A 15,853-nucleotide genomic window follows, 5' to 3' on the forward strand; every position below is an offset into this window, starting at 1 on the left:
ACAAATAAATACAAAATAGATATTCTATTCATGCTTAGATTACTCACTTTGCTTTACACCTTGTCTATTTCAATTTGCCATTGATGGGTCTATATCATTTGCCTTTTGCTACAAACAAAACAAACAAAAAATATTGTGATTGTGTGTAGCTGATTTTTGTATTTTTTATTTTGATATATTCAGCTTTGCATTCGAGACAGTTCAAAAAAAATATTATGTGCAAATAAACACCAATCAACTGTGGATCTATGTAAGATTTAAGCTAATGTTTGACTTTCTCCTGCACAAATCCATATCTTGCTTGTAGCAGTAAGCCCACAGCAAAGAGTCAGGTGCAGCAGCCCAGCTTAGTTGCACCAACAATTAAGATTTTTTTCCCATACAGCCCATTTGGACGTAATTTGATGTGATGTACTTATGCCATTGCCTATGAATTCCAGACTGTGTGGACTGCCAAAGGCCTATGGATAAAATCTTTGAACTTGAACATTTGACTCTACATAAAAGGTCTGACCCTTCAAGTCAGGTTTTTTAAAATGACATTATCCTGCATGCAAGGTTGATAATGATTAGATGTGTGTATTCTAAAGGAATCTGGCCAAGGCATATAAAACCAAGGGTCTTCTTCAAATAGATGGCCCACTGACACAAATACATCAGACAGAATGATAAAGAAACTAGGTTACAGCAGGCTCTGAATGCATACTTAATAATGAAAGAGATATGCACATCAGAGACAGAGAAAACAGATGTGGAAGGAAAATAACATTGTTAGTAAGCATTTCTCAAAAGTTAGCAACTGACCTATGTTGTTTATTTAAGTTATATCTTGATGTTCTGCCATCTTCTATTACAAATGCATGTTGAGATACAACGGCATTACTAAAGTTTGTCTTGTAAAGCAGAGAAACAATCTGTCCCGAGGTGTAAAGCTCTTGTTTATGCTTTTGGAAACAAATGTGCATGTGCTGACTTAAAACCCTTAGCTTGTTTTGAACACATCCCAGTACAGTAAGACTAGATGTAGAGCTCTGCCCTTCCAAAAACCCCTCTAAAGTTCTTTGAGCTCTGAGTCTAAAATCCCTTTCAAGCATTCCTCAGTGTGAGGCTCAAGCTGATATGGAGCTAAAAAGGCCTCGCTAAGGTCTGGCATTTGTAGGCTATGCTGTTGACTCGCACTGAGGGGAAAGAGAACGACAGAGATTATGGGCAATTAAAGCCCACTTTATGCTAGTCTGCTGGCGTCACAAAGTCTGGCCAAGAATGCTCACCTCGGCTAATACTATCAATGGGAACAAACTCTGCAGCATCAACTTATTATGTACAGTGAATTATTAATGCCAAAGCCAGCACACTTCAGCTAAGCTGGCTTGCCTGTTAAGGAGAGTGAGGATGCAGTGGAATATACAGTATTTGTTAGAATGTTAGAATTTGTTAGAAGGTGAGATCTACATAGTGAGACAAGCTTAGATGGCACACTTTGGGGAAATAATCCATGTGACTATTCAATAGGCTACACACTATTTGTAAATGCAACACACCACATTTGTGGGTTTACAGGGAGGGGGAGAACCCATTTTGTATTTTATTATGGTTCAATTAGTTTAGAATAGTCAAGACTTAATCACCTTTGCACCACTTCCATGCTTTGCTGAACTTCCAGCAGGAGGTTAGTTTGCCTACAGAATACCAGCTGGGAGTTATGCTAGTTTATGAAGTTTCTGCAGGAAGCTGCTGACTAATCAGCATGGTGCAAGGTGGATTCTTGAGATTTGATGGTGAGATAACTATTGGAAAATAATGTGTGATGAATGTCTTTAAGGTGCATTACAGGCCCTTGACCATCAGAGGGCCCTCCACAAACCCAAGACAAGATACAGTATGTGTCTGTCGATAGGTAGTAGTTGTCTGATCTCCATGTAGTTTTGTCAGCTGTACTAATGTTCAGTTACCTATCTTTTGTTTTAATCACAATTCCTTCACTGTCAGAAATGAACAAACCAAAGGAGAAGTTAAATGTCTGTGAATGCATGTGTGTGCGCGTATGAATTCATGCTTGCGTTAATTTGTGAGAGCATGCATAGCCTCACATAAAAGTCAGCTGAGGCCACTATACTTCACTGACTCACTATGGATACCTCTTAACATAAGAGAGTTGTGAAATGCCCCACAGGACATGCATGCCTTCTTCCTGTCTCTGCCTGCCTGTCTCACAGCCTCCGCCATAATGAACTAGGTCAAACTGTCTCCACTTTCATTGACTGTAAACCCCCTACTGAGAACGGTATATTCCAGAGCCATTAAAATCACATGTAAGAGTAATGGCTGTTATGGAATGGTGATTAGATCTAGGTGATTTTAAACTTTAAATCAGGAAGCCACAGAGGGAATATGATTGCTTAATTGTTTAGTTGATTGTCTGAATTATTTGGAGCAAACATTTTTCAAATAAAATGAGTCATATACATAGAAATGTACTTAAATGCAAATCCACAAACTTTTCTAGGAAAATATTGGACATTTTTGACGCAGTCTTGTCAATTTTTTCTGTTTCATTCTTGTTAGTTTCTGAAGAAATGATCACCTGTGTCTCTTTCTTAGCCTAATTTAATTTATCCCTTTACTCAGAATAGGACAAAATGGAATTGAGGTTTCAGCAGACAAGAGGATTTGAAAGTCTTTCATACTGGACTTGTGTATGATTCCCTAAGCATATAAGTTATGCACAGTAAATGCAATGTGTTTTACAAAAGCGCTGTGATTTAGTCTCACTTCACTTTGTTCTTGCAGGCTAACAACACAAACTGTAACATTCTGTTTCTCTGCTCACAGGCCGGGTGGCATTAAGGGCTGGAAAACACTAACAAAAGCCAAGTGCTGAAATATGCTCAATTTGATGCAGCTGTCTACTGCAGTACATATTGATGATATGATTTTGCCAGTGCTAAAATTGTATTTCAATTGTAAGCTGATGTCATGGCTGTGGTGGCATGGAGGGGACCCGGGCTGCGGAGCCGGGTAGCAGGCCAGCAGGCCATATAAAGTAAAGGGCACGCCAGGCTGGATAAGGATCTGAGGAGGAGAGAGAGGAGAGAGGAGGGAGAGAGAAAGTGAGAGAGGGGCCTCTGGGTCGGGGCTGTCTGCCCCCAGAGCAGGGGGCGCTGGCCAGGGTGCCACATCGTTCAGACGGCCCGGTGTACACAGAGAAACCTGATCTAATGCAGTGTTTCAACTAACACACAAACACACAGTATGCTTACACACATGCACACGCACACACACATACACACACACACACACACACACACACACACAACCACTTGTATAAAGAAACACAATCAAAGAGATACATGAACACTTGACCATGCATGCTCTCAAAGTTTGTTTTTATGGACCTGTTTAGGAAGATCAAATTGGGGAAAGAGAAAGAGGATGATGATGATGTTATTGGTGGTGGTGATGATGATGATGATAAGTGGGAGAGCTTAGGGAGAGAGTAGAATGCTGTGCTGTTTGCTGAAGAAAAAGCATTAGCTAAGACAATATCGCAATTTGGCTTTATATCACACGCCAACTCTGCACTATGCTTACTCTTGTTGGACAGCCAACCCAAAGAAACGCCCATTATAGATCATTAATATGAATCAATATTTTGAATTGAACAAGGATCACTTTTGAAAGATAAGATAAGATTGTACTTTATTGAGAGAGAGAGAGAGAGAGAGAGAGAGAGAGAGAGAAAGAGAGAGATTATTTTTCTTGATAAATTTGAAAACAATTATCTGCAACAGAACAAAACACCTCCCAATCATGTAGTTGTGCCAACTAGCCTACAGGGAGAATCAATATATTACTACAATGCAAGCCGCTGAAAAACATTGAAAAGCAGTCAAATATATGGCTTACGATGTTTGCATGGAACATATCGTCGTCTAAAATGACGAGCTAATGATCTTTTTTAAATTTTAGACAATTTATGCAATGCATGATCCATGAGCTTCAAAGCAGGCTGCAAAGAGTGTTATTTTTGCAGAAAATAACAGGTCTCAGATGTCCTATAGCCCCCCTGTCTATCGGAAGTCTATGATGACTTTTAAGATATTTAAACTAATTTAAAAAGCAATGGTTGACTGAGTCCCAACGAAAAAATACCTGCCCCTGCTCCCTGCAGGGAGTCAAGATTGAGTTCACAATGTCCTTATCGCGGTATTTTGAGCAGCTAGGTATCACTTTCATATTTCCATAGGACATTATACTTAATGGGTTTGCTATTTGTATAGCACTTCTAAATAATATTATAAGATTTTAGGCCCAGTTGTTTTTCGTAAGCCTTGTTTCTGCGTTTCATTTTCTCTACATCTTCACTAAAATTAAGGTTCAACATTAAATAGAAAAATTAAAAAGAAATTTCCTGGTGCCGAAGCCAGGCAAATGTCAGAAAGAAAACGGAACTTTTTTTTTGGTAGGGACTATTAGAATTTCACATTATAAAATAGCAGGCGCTAAACTTTCCGCAACCAGCCTCACCTGGTGATATTACTTCTGTTTTTATGCTTGAGGGAGAAAACAAGGCTTTTTGGCCTCATTGGGAAGACAAAGAGACACAAAAAAATACCCCAAAAAAACAAGCCAACACACATCAGTCAGCGCGATATTATGTCGCGTATTGACCGGGATATTACAAGACAGGTGTACGACCTCTGCAACACACGGGTCATGTTACTGCTAGTTGTCGGTATTGAGTGTTAGGTTGAAGAGCAACATTACTCTGATCCTCTGTCAAAGGGTAAGTCTAGCCTTGGGGGGAGGGAGAGAGAAAGAGAGAGAGAAAGAGAGAGAGAGAGAGAGAGAGAGAGAGAGAGAGAGAGAGAGAGGTGGGGGGGTGGGGGGTGGGGGTAATGCTAAAGGTCACTGCCGCTGACTCCATTGAGGGAAATAAAAAGCTCAAATGTCTTGCCATTTCAACGAAAAGGGTAAAGACGCCCGTCAGCACTCATTTAAATGTTTTAGATGATCGAATAGTGATAGGCTTATCTTAATCTGCACAGTGAGGCTGCATTCACGGGTGACATATTAACCTTAATCAGTGAACTTTTTAGTGTTTGTACAGTAGGCTATAGACCTACACATCCTGTTTTCCATATATGCCATAAGCACTAAAGCCGTAAGCAACGCTTGTATAGGTCTACATTCATTTGCATATAAAATAACCCTATAAAGTATTCATTCTTGGCCGATCAGTTCAAAGTTGTGAAGCAGGAGAGGCAGCATGACCTCATACAGCTTGGGGAGCATGTCATTTTATATTTTAGTGGGTTTGTGTTTATGCACGTTTGGACGTGTGCGTGTCCTCTAACTCTATTCCAGTATGGTAGGCTATATTATTTAGTGCTTCCCAAATTGCTGCAATCTAACTGTTGGGCCAATTAGGAGACACCTTAGTGTGCGGGACTGTTGCTGGAAGTCAATTGGAAAGGTCAATTGGAAATGAGACACGTCTGTGTTTTAGCCTATTCTATATAAGAAAAATGAGTAGCTTGGCCTATTGTAGACAAACTGAAGACGCCCGAAACGTTTGTGTTATTTGTTCCTGTTGCTGCTTTTTGCAATAATTCATTAAGATTATTTTTTGAATGCGATCCCCTGATTTTTTTCTTATTGTATGACAACGGAAAATATTTAAGACGCTGGCCTAATGGAATCATATTATTTAGCTTGCGCTGAAAACACATGGCTATAAAGGTAGCCCATTACAAAAGCATATGCCTGAATAAGTAATTCTATAACGATCAAATCTAGATAAAAAGGAAAACAAATATAGGCCTAATTAAGGCACTTATGAATATGAGAAGGAAGACAGCAGGACAAATGGTATTAGTAATAGCATATAAGTAGACCTATAGACCTATTACACACAGTTTGGATAACCTTTGACAGCAGACGTTGATGTCTCATGTGCCAATTTGCATGGTTCAGTAAATACATACGTCTATGGTAGATAATATCACGTCACTGTGAATATAAAGAAAAAAAGAAAACAGAAGCACGTGCATAAATAAATAAATAAATATACTTCAGGGATATATATATATATATATATATACACACACAGTATATATACTGTATAGCTGCATGTTTAATGCAAGTATCTGTATTAAAGTATATGGGGCAACACACACACACACACACACACACACACACACACACACACACACACACACACACACTACCTCTTATAAAATGACAGGCTCCGTACTGTCGTTCCCTGCAGCCAATAGCTCGCAGTGAGCGCTTGCCCTGTCAGAGTGGACTGCAGCGGCTCGACCCCGGGGATGCAGGCCGCCCGGCGGATCTTTATTTTGATTTGCACCCTAATTGACCCAAATAAAGAGTGCTGTACCACGAACAGAGGTTTTCTCCTGCCTGCATGGCCCCGAGGGGACGAGCCTGCACGTGAACACACACACACACCCACACACACACACACACACACAAGACAGTAATTCTCCTTTCCTTGGACAACCCCATTTGCTATTGTGCTCGTCCAATCGCTGGATGCCCTCGGCTCGTTAAGCGTTTGACTTGACGTTTCACTGTACTACTGCTTCCGTCTCCCTGTCTCTCTCTCCTCCTGCTGGCACCGAGGAGATCCCCGTCCCGTCTTTGCCATGACTCCTCATCCGATCGGTGTGGAAAAGGAACGACGTTTGAAATGATTATTTGGACTTTTGGTCAGGAGGGGAGCCGCTCGGTTTTGCGTAACGCGTAACACGGTGACAGAAAGAGACGGAGCCCGGACGAGGCTGCTTGGGGTGGCTCGTTTAATATTATCGGGAAACATGCAGGAGAAGTTAACAGACAATCAGACTCCCACTTCATCGAGGGCTTCGTCGTTTTTTATTGAGAATCTATTGGGCAAGGGGCGGGATGGACAGGGGTCGATGGCGGACAACAGTCGGGGGGATGCTGGTACGGTCTCCCCCGGCCGAGTCCTGGACGCACACCACGCCGAGATGCGCACTCAAGTGCCCGTCGGCTACAGCACCACATCCCGGTCTCCACACAGAGACTCGTCGTTGCAGTGGTACCGCGGCGGGGCTGCCTTGAACTTCAGAGCTCTGGAAACACCAAACAGTGAGTACCGAGTTACACTTGTGTGTTTGCAAATAACCCGATTGTAATATTATTTCTTTCGTCGATGCGCAAAAGGGCTTTGCATGCAAATGGTATAAGCTATGGGCATCGTAGTCTATGCAGCCTATCAAGCAAAAAGCATGACTGTTTGTTGCTGCAGCTATTGCTGTTATTGTTAGCAGGGATACATTGGAGGGTAAATTCACTTTTCACCCACATTGTTATGTATGGAATATAGTTTATCTACATTTTTAGGCTTACATTAATATTTATATGATATGAAATCATCATAGTAGTCTATCACGTTGATATGAGCTATGAAAGAGTCTTAAGAGAAAATCATAAATTGATGCTTTTCTGAAAATATAGCCTAATTGATTTTGTTTAGTGGTTGCTGTTTGCATATAATGATTGACGACTGCAGGTAGTCGTTAACCACCTTTTATTTACCACTACATCACTGATTGTTTGGTGAGATTATTCACGCTGCTACGTCGCTGATTTACCGGGGAAATGTATCCCGGTAGACGTGGCCTCGTGAGCGGATCAAAGCTACGGAAGTAATTTTGAAGGCTGGCACGTCGCCTGTGGCTTCTTGCTTCATTAGATAAAACCAATAAAAATCAGCGCGAGTGTGTGGAGCCCAGACTGCCGTCGCCGTGGCTCTTGTTCTCTCATTCTACCTCCTCCGTTACCGCCAGGCTTTCCAAACTCGTTAAAAAGCTGAGCGTGCACTTGGTTTGTCCGGTTTGTTATCCTTGTAAAGGCAAGGTAAATCTCTAAAGGGCCCTGGGCTCAGACACCGCATCGATCTGCAAAACATATTTAAGACCTTCTGTTTTTCATGTGTGATCACTGTAAGCGCTCAACTGCACCTTCAGCTGCCAAGAGGCAGCGAGGAAATTCCAGGGTTGTTTTTCGTCAAGCGATCCTATAGTGGCCCTGAAGGTTACACACAAATGCCAAACGTCCCACCAACAGAAATCCAGCAGCACTACACACGTCAAAACGAAACTTTTACGCACAGCTGACTTAAGCTTTCAGAGCCATTTGGGCACTAGTCACTAAGCGCCCTCAGGTCAGATGTCCCTCCCTTGGGTATGTACAGTATCTCCATCCATCTGTCTATACAACTCAAGGACGCCTACACACCATGGCCGAGGCCTAAACCCACACAATAAAGTTGTAATTACTTAATGGAGTATTTTTGGTAGGCTACTCTCTTACTAAAAGTTATAAAGTTGTAATTTCTTGCTGGATTGTCTTCAACAGGATACTCTCTTTTTATTTTATTCTTGTCTATATCCTAATCTCTGCTGCTGCGATGACCCAACTTCCCCACAGTGATCATTAAAGTTTCATCTACTCAAATCAAATCTCATCTAATCTACACTTCTAAACTCTGCACATCCTGCACACTTCAACTTTATGGGCATGAATGCACAGCAAGACACAAGCATATCTTAAAGGTCTTTTAATCTAAGTTAATATATAGTCTTCATATATTTTCTTAAAGTAATGTGAAAAATCTGCGAGTAGATAGAGGTAATGACACCTTTTAGCAGTTAAAATCAACTTGTTTTAAGAATTTTCTTGAATCAAAAAAGATATTGACACTTGTTTCGAGAAAAGTGGGTCATTGGTCTCACCCACTGGCATATTTTTTCACTTGTTTAATAATCAGACTATGAGACGACTTGGCAAGATGGGCATTTTTGCAGTGTACTTTTTCAAAGCCATGATTCATGTTATGTTGTTTTTCTCCCCCCCCCCCCCGCCCCCCCCCCATTCAGGTCCAAGGGATGATACCAGGAGTTCAGAGGAGCGCTGCTGCTCCATATCGACCAGCGACAGAGATTCCCCCGCCGTGTCCGAGCCAATAACGGAGGGCAGCGACGAAACCGACCGGAAAACGGGCGACAGCAGCCTGACGGACGACAACGAGGACGCGCAGAATGGCTTTGACGCGCGGTCGGACCAGGATGCAGCTTTGGACCCGAGCTCCACCCGGAAGAAGAAAACCCGAACCGTGTTCAGTCGCAGTCAGGTGTTTCAGCTGGAGTCCACCTTCGATGTGAAGCGGTACCTCAGCAGCTCGGAGAGGGCCGGGCTGGCGGCGTCTCTCCACCTGACGGAGACCCAGGTCAAAATATGGTTCCAGAACCGGAGAAATAAATGGAAGAGACAGCTGGCGGCGGACCTTGAGGCTGCAAATATTTCCCACTCGACCCAGCGGATTGTCAGGGTCCCCATCCTGTATCACGAGGGCCCCGGACCCACAGCAGCACTGGGTTTCAACCTGAACGGGCACCAGGTTTCGCCACCCGTCGTGGGATTCTCCAACTCCATCAATTACCCTCTGTCCTCTTTCGCTCACTCCATGAGTATGTTAAGGTCACAGATGACCGGCTTGGTGTAAAGACTGTTGAAGACTGATATATCAAACTTTTTTTTGTTTTGTTTGTGCATATCATTCGCCTACCCTGTTGATACTGAATCGTGCAATAACTCACATGGTCGCAGAAAACTATTATTGACTGCATCCAAAGATAAGACCTGCAGAGAATATTATTACTACACAGAATAAATGATGAATCATCTGTATGTTTCCGTTTATAAGTCTCTACAAGAGTCTCTGCTCTTGTCACAGTAGGCTGTGATAATAGTCAAGCATGCCAAGGCCGAGGGTAGAGGCCGAAGCTGTTCATGTATGTTTGAATACACGCATATTTTTGCAAACTTTTATATTTAAAGCCACATTTTTCCAACTTTGTCACTTTTTCACATAATAGATAAATAAAAAAAATCAAGCACAAAAAATATGCGCCGTCTTGTGTCTCACTGTAGTTTACCTTTCTGTTGTTTGTAACGCCAAGTCAAATGTCTCTTCATTTCTGCCAGTTATAAACGTGTAGGCTATAGGTTTACTGTGTATATTATCGAATGCCATGCGCCTGTCTGTGAAGTGAATCCATATGTTCTGTGACGCCACAAACACAGAACAAAGCAATATAGTCAGAGCCTGTGTGTCTTTTGGGAAATGACAAAGTTAACCTACAGACCTACTGGCCATTTCTTCACGTTCTGCTGATGCAAGTAAGGTCTGTTATTAGTGTATGCACTCTCTTCTCTCTCTTGGCGTCTGGGAAATCCATCTGCAGAGTTGATACTTGTGATGCTCATTTAGGCTTTAATACAATATTTAATAGGGTGTGCATAACTTACACGTGAGGAGACGTTAATGAGTTCAAGCAACTTGCAGTTAGCCAGCTGAAATACAAAAAAAAGATTATTTCCCAAACGGTCTGCATTAAACTTATGTGTATTGCAAATCTGTCATAAACGTTTTTCTCTTTAACACCATTTTGGGAAAGTAAAGTTGGGTAACAAAACTCGATTAGACCAAAAGCCTAGCACAGCAGACGAAAATGCCCAACACACCACAAAACGTGGATTCTGTTGTGGATTGCAACTCTCCGCTGAATGTCTCTATATGCAAAATACACATTTTTCATAGGCCTATAGATTAGCCTAAAAATATAAGATAGGCCTATATAGCATTCTTTTAAAAAATCAAAGAGAGTAAAAACACCCAGCAATAGTTCTACCCAAAATAAATAAAATTATAATAGCCTAATAAACGCTGACATTGCACTAACAATATAACAAGTGATATAGGGGACGATTTTGAGGCTATGAGAAGTTTTCGCATCGTCTTTCAATATAAGAAAAAATACATCTTTGGCTAATAAATAAATAACTGCTACAACTGACAAGATAATTTTGTGAATAGAAAATGGCATTACAAACAAACATTTTGTTTGTATTTTCTATAAAAACGTAATTTGTTTCTATATGCGTAATGCTGCACATACTTCAAAAGAAGTTGGTAATAGCCAAACTTTTAAAATATTATATTCTGTTGATATTTGTTCTAAAAATGTTAAATTCTAAATAAAGAACATGTCCATCTGGGAAACACCATTATGCAATTATTGACACACACACACACACACACACACACACACACACACACACACACACACTTAAAATGCAGGGGCCACATGAATGATCCACTCAATTATCAATTTGGAAGATTATGGAGCAGTTCAGAAACTTTTCATGTCCGGGACCCCAAATAGATGTTTTATGACAATGTAATGTCCTAAATTATACAACTGCCTGTACTGTAGTTGGGATGATAACAGTGGGGAGAGTCAAACCTATGATCAAAACAGCCATTCCCATACATTCTCTCATTGCGCAGATATCTAGGGAGTGAAATAACAGTGAAATTTAACTATTCCTGACTTTCCTGGACGACACCCGGAGGTCCCCGGGCCCTACTTTGAGAAACACTGCTATATATCTCCATGCAGCAGATGTATGAAGAGGAGGAGGAGGAGAGGGCGGGGTGGGGTGGGAGGAGGGGGGCGTGGGGACCAAAATACAACAACATTCTCCTGCCCTCCCTCCCCTTCGCTCTAATTGGCCCGTGACTCTGCGCTCCTCTTGACCAATCAATGAGGACAAAACGCGCTCCATCCGGTCCGTTCAGTAACGGTGGAGGCAGAGCGTCGCCAGCCCAGCAGTGCCTGGTCAGTGGCTGCTGCTATGGTGCTTGGAGTATCAAGACGTTAGTGGTGAGATTAACGTCCCGTTCAGAGCACAGCGCGCAGCGAATTCCGTCGCGGAAGTTAAAAAAAGAGGACTAATAAACGCATTGGAGAATATGAACAAAGTGGACGGACCATGTCGACCCGCAGCCTCTCTGAAATTCACCATTGACAACATCCTGAACCTGAAGACAAGCGGGAGGAACTGTGACAGTTGTCACCCCGCCGGACTGCAGGATGACACGGCGATGCGTAAAGACGGTTTCCAGCGCCGCTACGAGGAGCACGGAGTTCAGCAGAGGCAGGATCCGGGCCCCAGACTTAACGAAAGTGGTAAGGGTGTAAACTAATGTGTGGTGCGTCGTCTGGTGAATTGATAGCTGTATAATTGCACGACATTAGAGACCATGTGTCATCTTTGTTCACCGTTACGCACGAGTCTCATCAGGTGATTTTACTACAGCTTAAGTCAGTTTGTATGTTTAGTCGCACGCTTTAAGCCTAAGCCACAACAGGCTAAACGTCGTGTAATTTTATTCTCAGAGTTGGTCACCGGCAGCAACGGAGCAACGGAATCCGTCGTCATCAGCCGCGGAGACCCGAGAAAGGCGACGGAGGCGCGCTTCGAGAGCGGGGACAGCAGCTGCGACGACAGCAGCTCCACCACGACGACGACGGACCCCCACAAAGGAGGCACCTCCACCAAGAAGAGCAAACTGATAACGAAAAAGAAAACACGCACTATCTTTTCCAAGAGACAGATTTTCCAGTTGGAGTCTACCTTCGACATGAAACGCTATCTGAGCAGCGCAGAGCGCGCCTGCCTCGCCAGTTCCCTCCAGCTCACGGAGACCCAGGTGAAAATATGGTTTCAGAACCGCAGGAATAAGTTGAAACGGCAGATCTCGACTGATATCGACGGACCCGTTACCGATTTCCCCGAGACTGGCAAGCCCGTGGTGGTGGGGCAGCTCCCGGCCTTGTACAAAGAGAGCAACCTGCTGGGGAGATGCTTGTTGCCCATGCCGCTGCCCGTTGTGTACACGGGGAGCAGCACGCCTTATCTCTGCTTCTCAAACGCCAGCAAGTACTTTAGCCTGTATGACGGGGACGTATGATGGTCTCATTAATTCGCCATGTGAGAGAGACACTTTTTTGGTCGTCTGTTGCCAAGTTTCAAGCATTTATGGTGATTAGATTGTGGGGCCGGAGCTGCGGCCTTGCTGTTTTGAAGACTGCAAGTACAAAGAGAGGAGGACTAATTACATATCACATAAAAATAAGCTGATTCGGTATTATTTATTTTTGAGATAAATTTATGGATTTGGTATAGGCGTAACACAACCTTGATATACTTACACATAGCCGTTTGTAGTATGAAACAAGAGATTTCCTTTAATAGGCTAAGCTAATGATAGCCTGGGGGAGGCCTAAAACAGCAGCATTTTATTGTTTACATGATATTTTCATATTATTATTATTATTGTTATTATTATTATTATTATTATTATTATTATTATTATTGTTGACAGCAGCATTTCCAGCAGCCTAAGCCGCCAAAGAAACTACTATAGCCTAGCTATTTGCATGCATTTACTGTATCATAATGAATTTTGAATTATTGAAATTATCTATGTATTTAAATGAATGTAATTAACATTTTATTCTATGTTCACGCATGTCTATTTTTTTATTTTTCTTAGCAGTATCCTACTATTACTTTTATCCCACGTTTTGCCTATAGGCTCATTACACCATTTACTGAAACTGTAATTAATTAAAACATCTTCATTCAAGAAATATTATACAGAATTGATTCAGTATTTTGAAGTGAACTTTTTGTGTTCCAGAGATCATAGCTTTATTAGTAATTGCAGATGATGGGGATACTATGTTGTAATGTCCAGTCAGCTGGTTAATCCAAACTGTAGACAAAACGAATCCACTGACTGTTTATACCTTTGTAATTTCAACATAATGCACTCAATGGATTTCATACGGATTAAGAGTGATAGAAGACGAACTGAACAGAAAAAATACAAACTTTGACAAATACTTAAAGCAAGGATTTATACTTTTGGTCAAAGGCCTGACTTTAAAGTGAGACAATTCATGCTGATCCATTGGGCCTAAACTGCCTGTAGGCCTACAATTTTTTTTCTGCCTCAACTTCAGGCCTAAATATGTAAATATGACCATGTATTATGGCCTATATCCTAAACATGTAAGCAAAGCAGTGTGAACAAATGAAAAAAAAAAAAATCAGCATCAGCTCAACTTAATTAATGCATAAGGTCCATTAGACTTTATGCCTTTCACTGTACACTGGTCAGAGCACTGTGACCTACATATGCAATCACATTTCCTACAGGCAGGAAATGGTGGACAGATGCAAACAGGAGGTGAGGCTCGTGCCGATGCAAGTTTCTCTGGGAGAATGCATCCAGATTCTCAAACCCACTTCCTGAAGAGTAGGCTCTTCCATACGCATAGAGCAATATACCAATACCATTATCATAATTTAAAGTGTACACATGGGGATGTGTGTTCCTATTGCTGTGAAGCCAAGGTTCAATTAGTTTTATGGGCAAGCTTTAAGTCAGCTCCTAAAAGATCTGCGTTTGGTCTTTGGAAATGTAGCTAAGGCTGCAGAATGAATTCATGTGCTACACTAATTCCTACACAGATAGATGGGCTTACTGTCCCTGGTAGATCTCCTGACACTCTGATAACACATCTTAGTTGTCATCTGCTTTGTGGAATTTCTAGCTCTGTCTAATCTGATCAAGGAGAGCAGTCCAGGAATGAAGGAGAAACGTTAGTCAGTCACCAGAGAGTCAAGTTCAAATACCGGTCCATTTCAACTGCAATAATGCTGAATATCTACATATACTGGATAATTTCATGGAGTCAAATCTGAAATATGAATATTGATGTGTTACAGCCTATATATTCACTATTTAAACTAGGCATCCTGGGTTATCTGTTGGCCAATGAGGTATGCGTTTGCCTAATTTTGTTCCTTTTTGACAAACTAAAATATTTTGGACAAATGCTGATGCAGCAAAATACGACCGTACCCACACATTTTTATTTTGATGGTTTTTCTTCCACTGAAACACTTACCGTTATTGTTGGGCTAATTTAACGACAATCATACTGGTCTTTCAAATATCTTGAGTCATAGTGACAGTCTGGAAAGTTGTGACCATCGAGGAGTGGGATCTTTTAGCTGTGCAGAGTGGGGCTCAATCCAACTCTCGGCTAATAATCACAATCTCAAATCATACTCCACTATTTGTCAATGAATGAAAAATGAGTTATTTTATGGCCTAATTAAAATCCACTTCCTGTATTCACTGAGTTGAACGTGAGTTGACCCCATCAGTGCTGCTGTCTGTGCTGCCATTTGACCTCCGGTGCACTTTGCCACACCAATGCACCCCATACAGCTTTCACACTGCAGATCTAAACCACAGTGAATATGATAATATACCTAAACTGTACAGGCATAGTTACATACTTGCTGTAAATAGGATTTCTCATCCTCCTCTGTCATTCTCCTCATTTTTCCACCTTTTATCCCTTTATTCTAAAGGGATACTCTCTTTGAGCAGAACAAGGAATGAAATCTCTCTCACTCACACACACACACACACACACACACACACACACACACGCACACACACGCACACACACAACTTGAGGTGTCTGTGTCAAGGGGCAGGCTACAAATGTATTGATTCACATGATAGAGGGTGATCATGTTGCGAGAGGTCACATACTGAATTCATGCATCTTATTGCTAAGATGCGACTTTGGTAAACTGGGTCTTAGGCAGCAAGGTTAGTCTTTCTTTACTCTGACTGCCAGAAATGAAAAACTAAATTGTCAACATTACAAAAACACACACAGTTCTAAACATAATAACCAAATTATATTCTAAGACATCTGAAGAAAGCAAGCGGCCAGTAAGAATCAGTCCACAATATGTTCATTATAGATCCGTCGCACACAATGACTTCTAAAGAAAGCTCCAAGGAATTTGTATGTCATTGTGTGTGTGATTCAGACACTGATTGTGTGTGCGTCTGTGTATGTGT

At 41.7% G+C, this 15,853-nt stretch overlaps 2 protein-coding genes across 2 annotated transcripts; both read left to right on the forward strand.

The window, feature by feature from the left end:
- The first annotated feature begins 6,839 nt into the window (after positions 1-6,839).
- On the forward strand, positions 6,840-9,553 carry LOC139915913 (homeobox protein HMX3). Its single transcript, XM_078282702.1, has 2 exons — positions 6,840-7,134; positions 8,928-9,553. The coding sequence occupies exons 1-2, from the start codon at positions 6,840-6,842 to the stop codon at positions 9,551-9,553; spliced, it is 921 nt and encodes a 306-aa protein (XP_078138828.1).
- A 2,313-nt stretch (positions 9,554-11,866) lies between these two features.
- On the forward strand, positions 11,867-12,868 carry hmx4 (H6 family homeobox 4). Its single transcript, XM_071904716.1, has 2 exons — positions 11,867-12,083; positions 12,294-12,868. The coding sequence occupies exons 1-2, from the start codon at positions 11,867-11,869 to the stop codon at positions 12,866-12,868; spliced, it is 792 nt and encodes a 263-aa protein (XP_071760817.1).
- Positions 12,869-15,853: the final 2,985 nt, after the last annotated feature.

The sequence above is a fragment of the Centroberyx gerrardi genome, chromosome 3, assembly GCF_048128805.1.
Source record: "Centroberyx gerrardi isolate f3 chromosome 3, fCenGer3.hap1.cur.20231027, whole genome shotgun sequence".
NCBI lineage: Eukaryota > Metazoa > Chordata > Actinopteri > Beryciformes > Berycidae > Centroberyx > Centroberyx gerrardi.

Coding starts and splice junctions, on each gene's coding strand:
- LOC139915913 (XM_078282702.1), top strand. CDS start 6,840: ATGCAGGAGAAGTTAACAGACAATCAGACTCCCACTTCATCGAGGGCT. Junction 7,135..8,927: donor AGCTCTGGAAACACCAAACA/GTGAGTACCGAG, acceptor CCCCCCATTCAG/GTCCAAGGGATGATACCAGG.
- hmx4 (XM_071904716.1), top strand. CDS start 11,867: ATGAACAAAGTGGACGGACCATGTCGACCCGCAGCCTCTCTGAAATTC. Junction 12,084..12,293: donor CCCCAGACTTAACGAAAGTG/GTAAGGGTGTAA, acceptor TTTTATTCTCAG/AGTTGGTCACCGGCAGCAAC.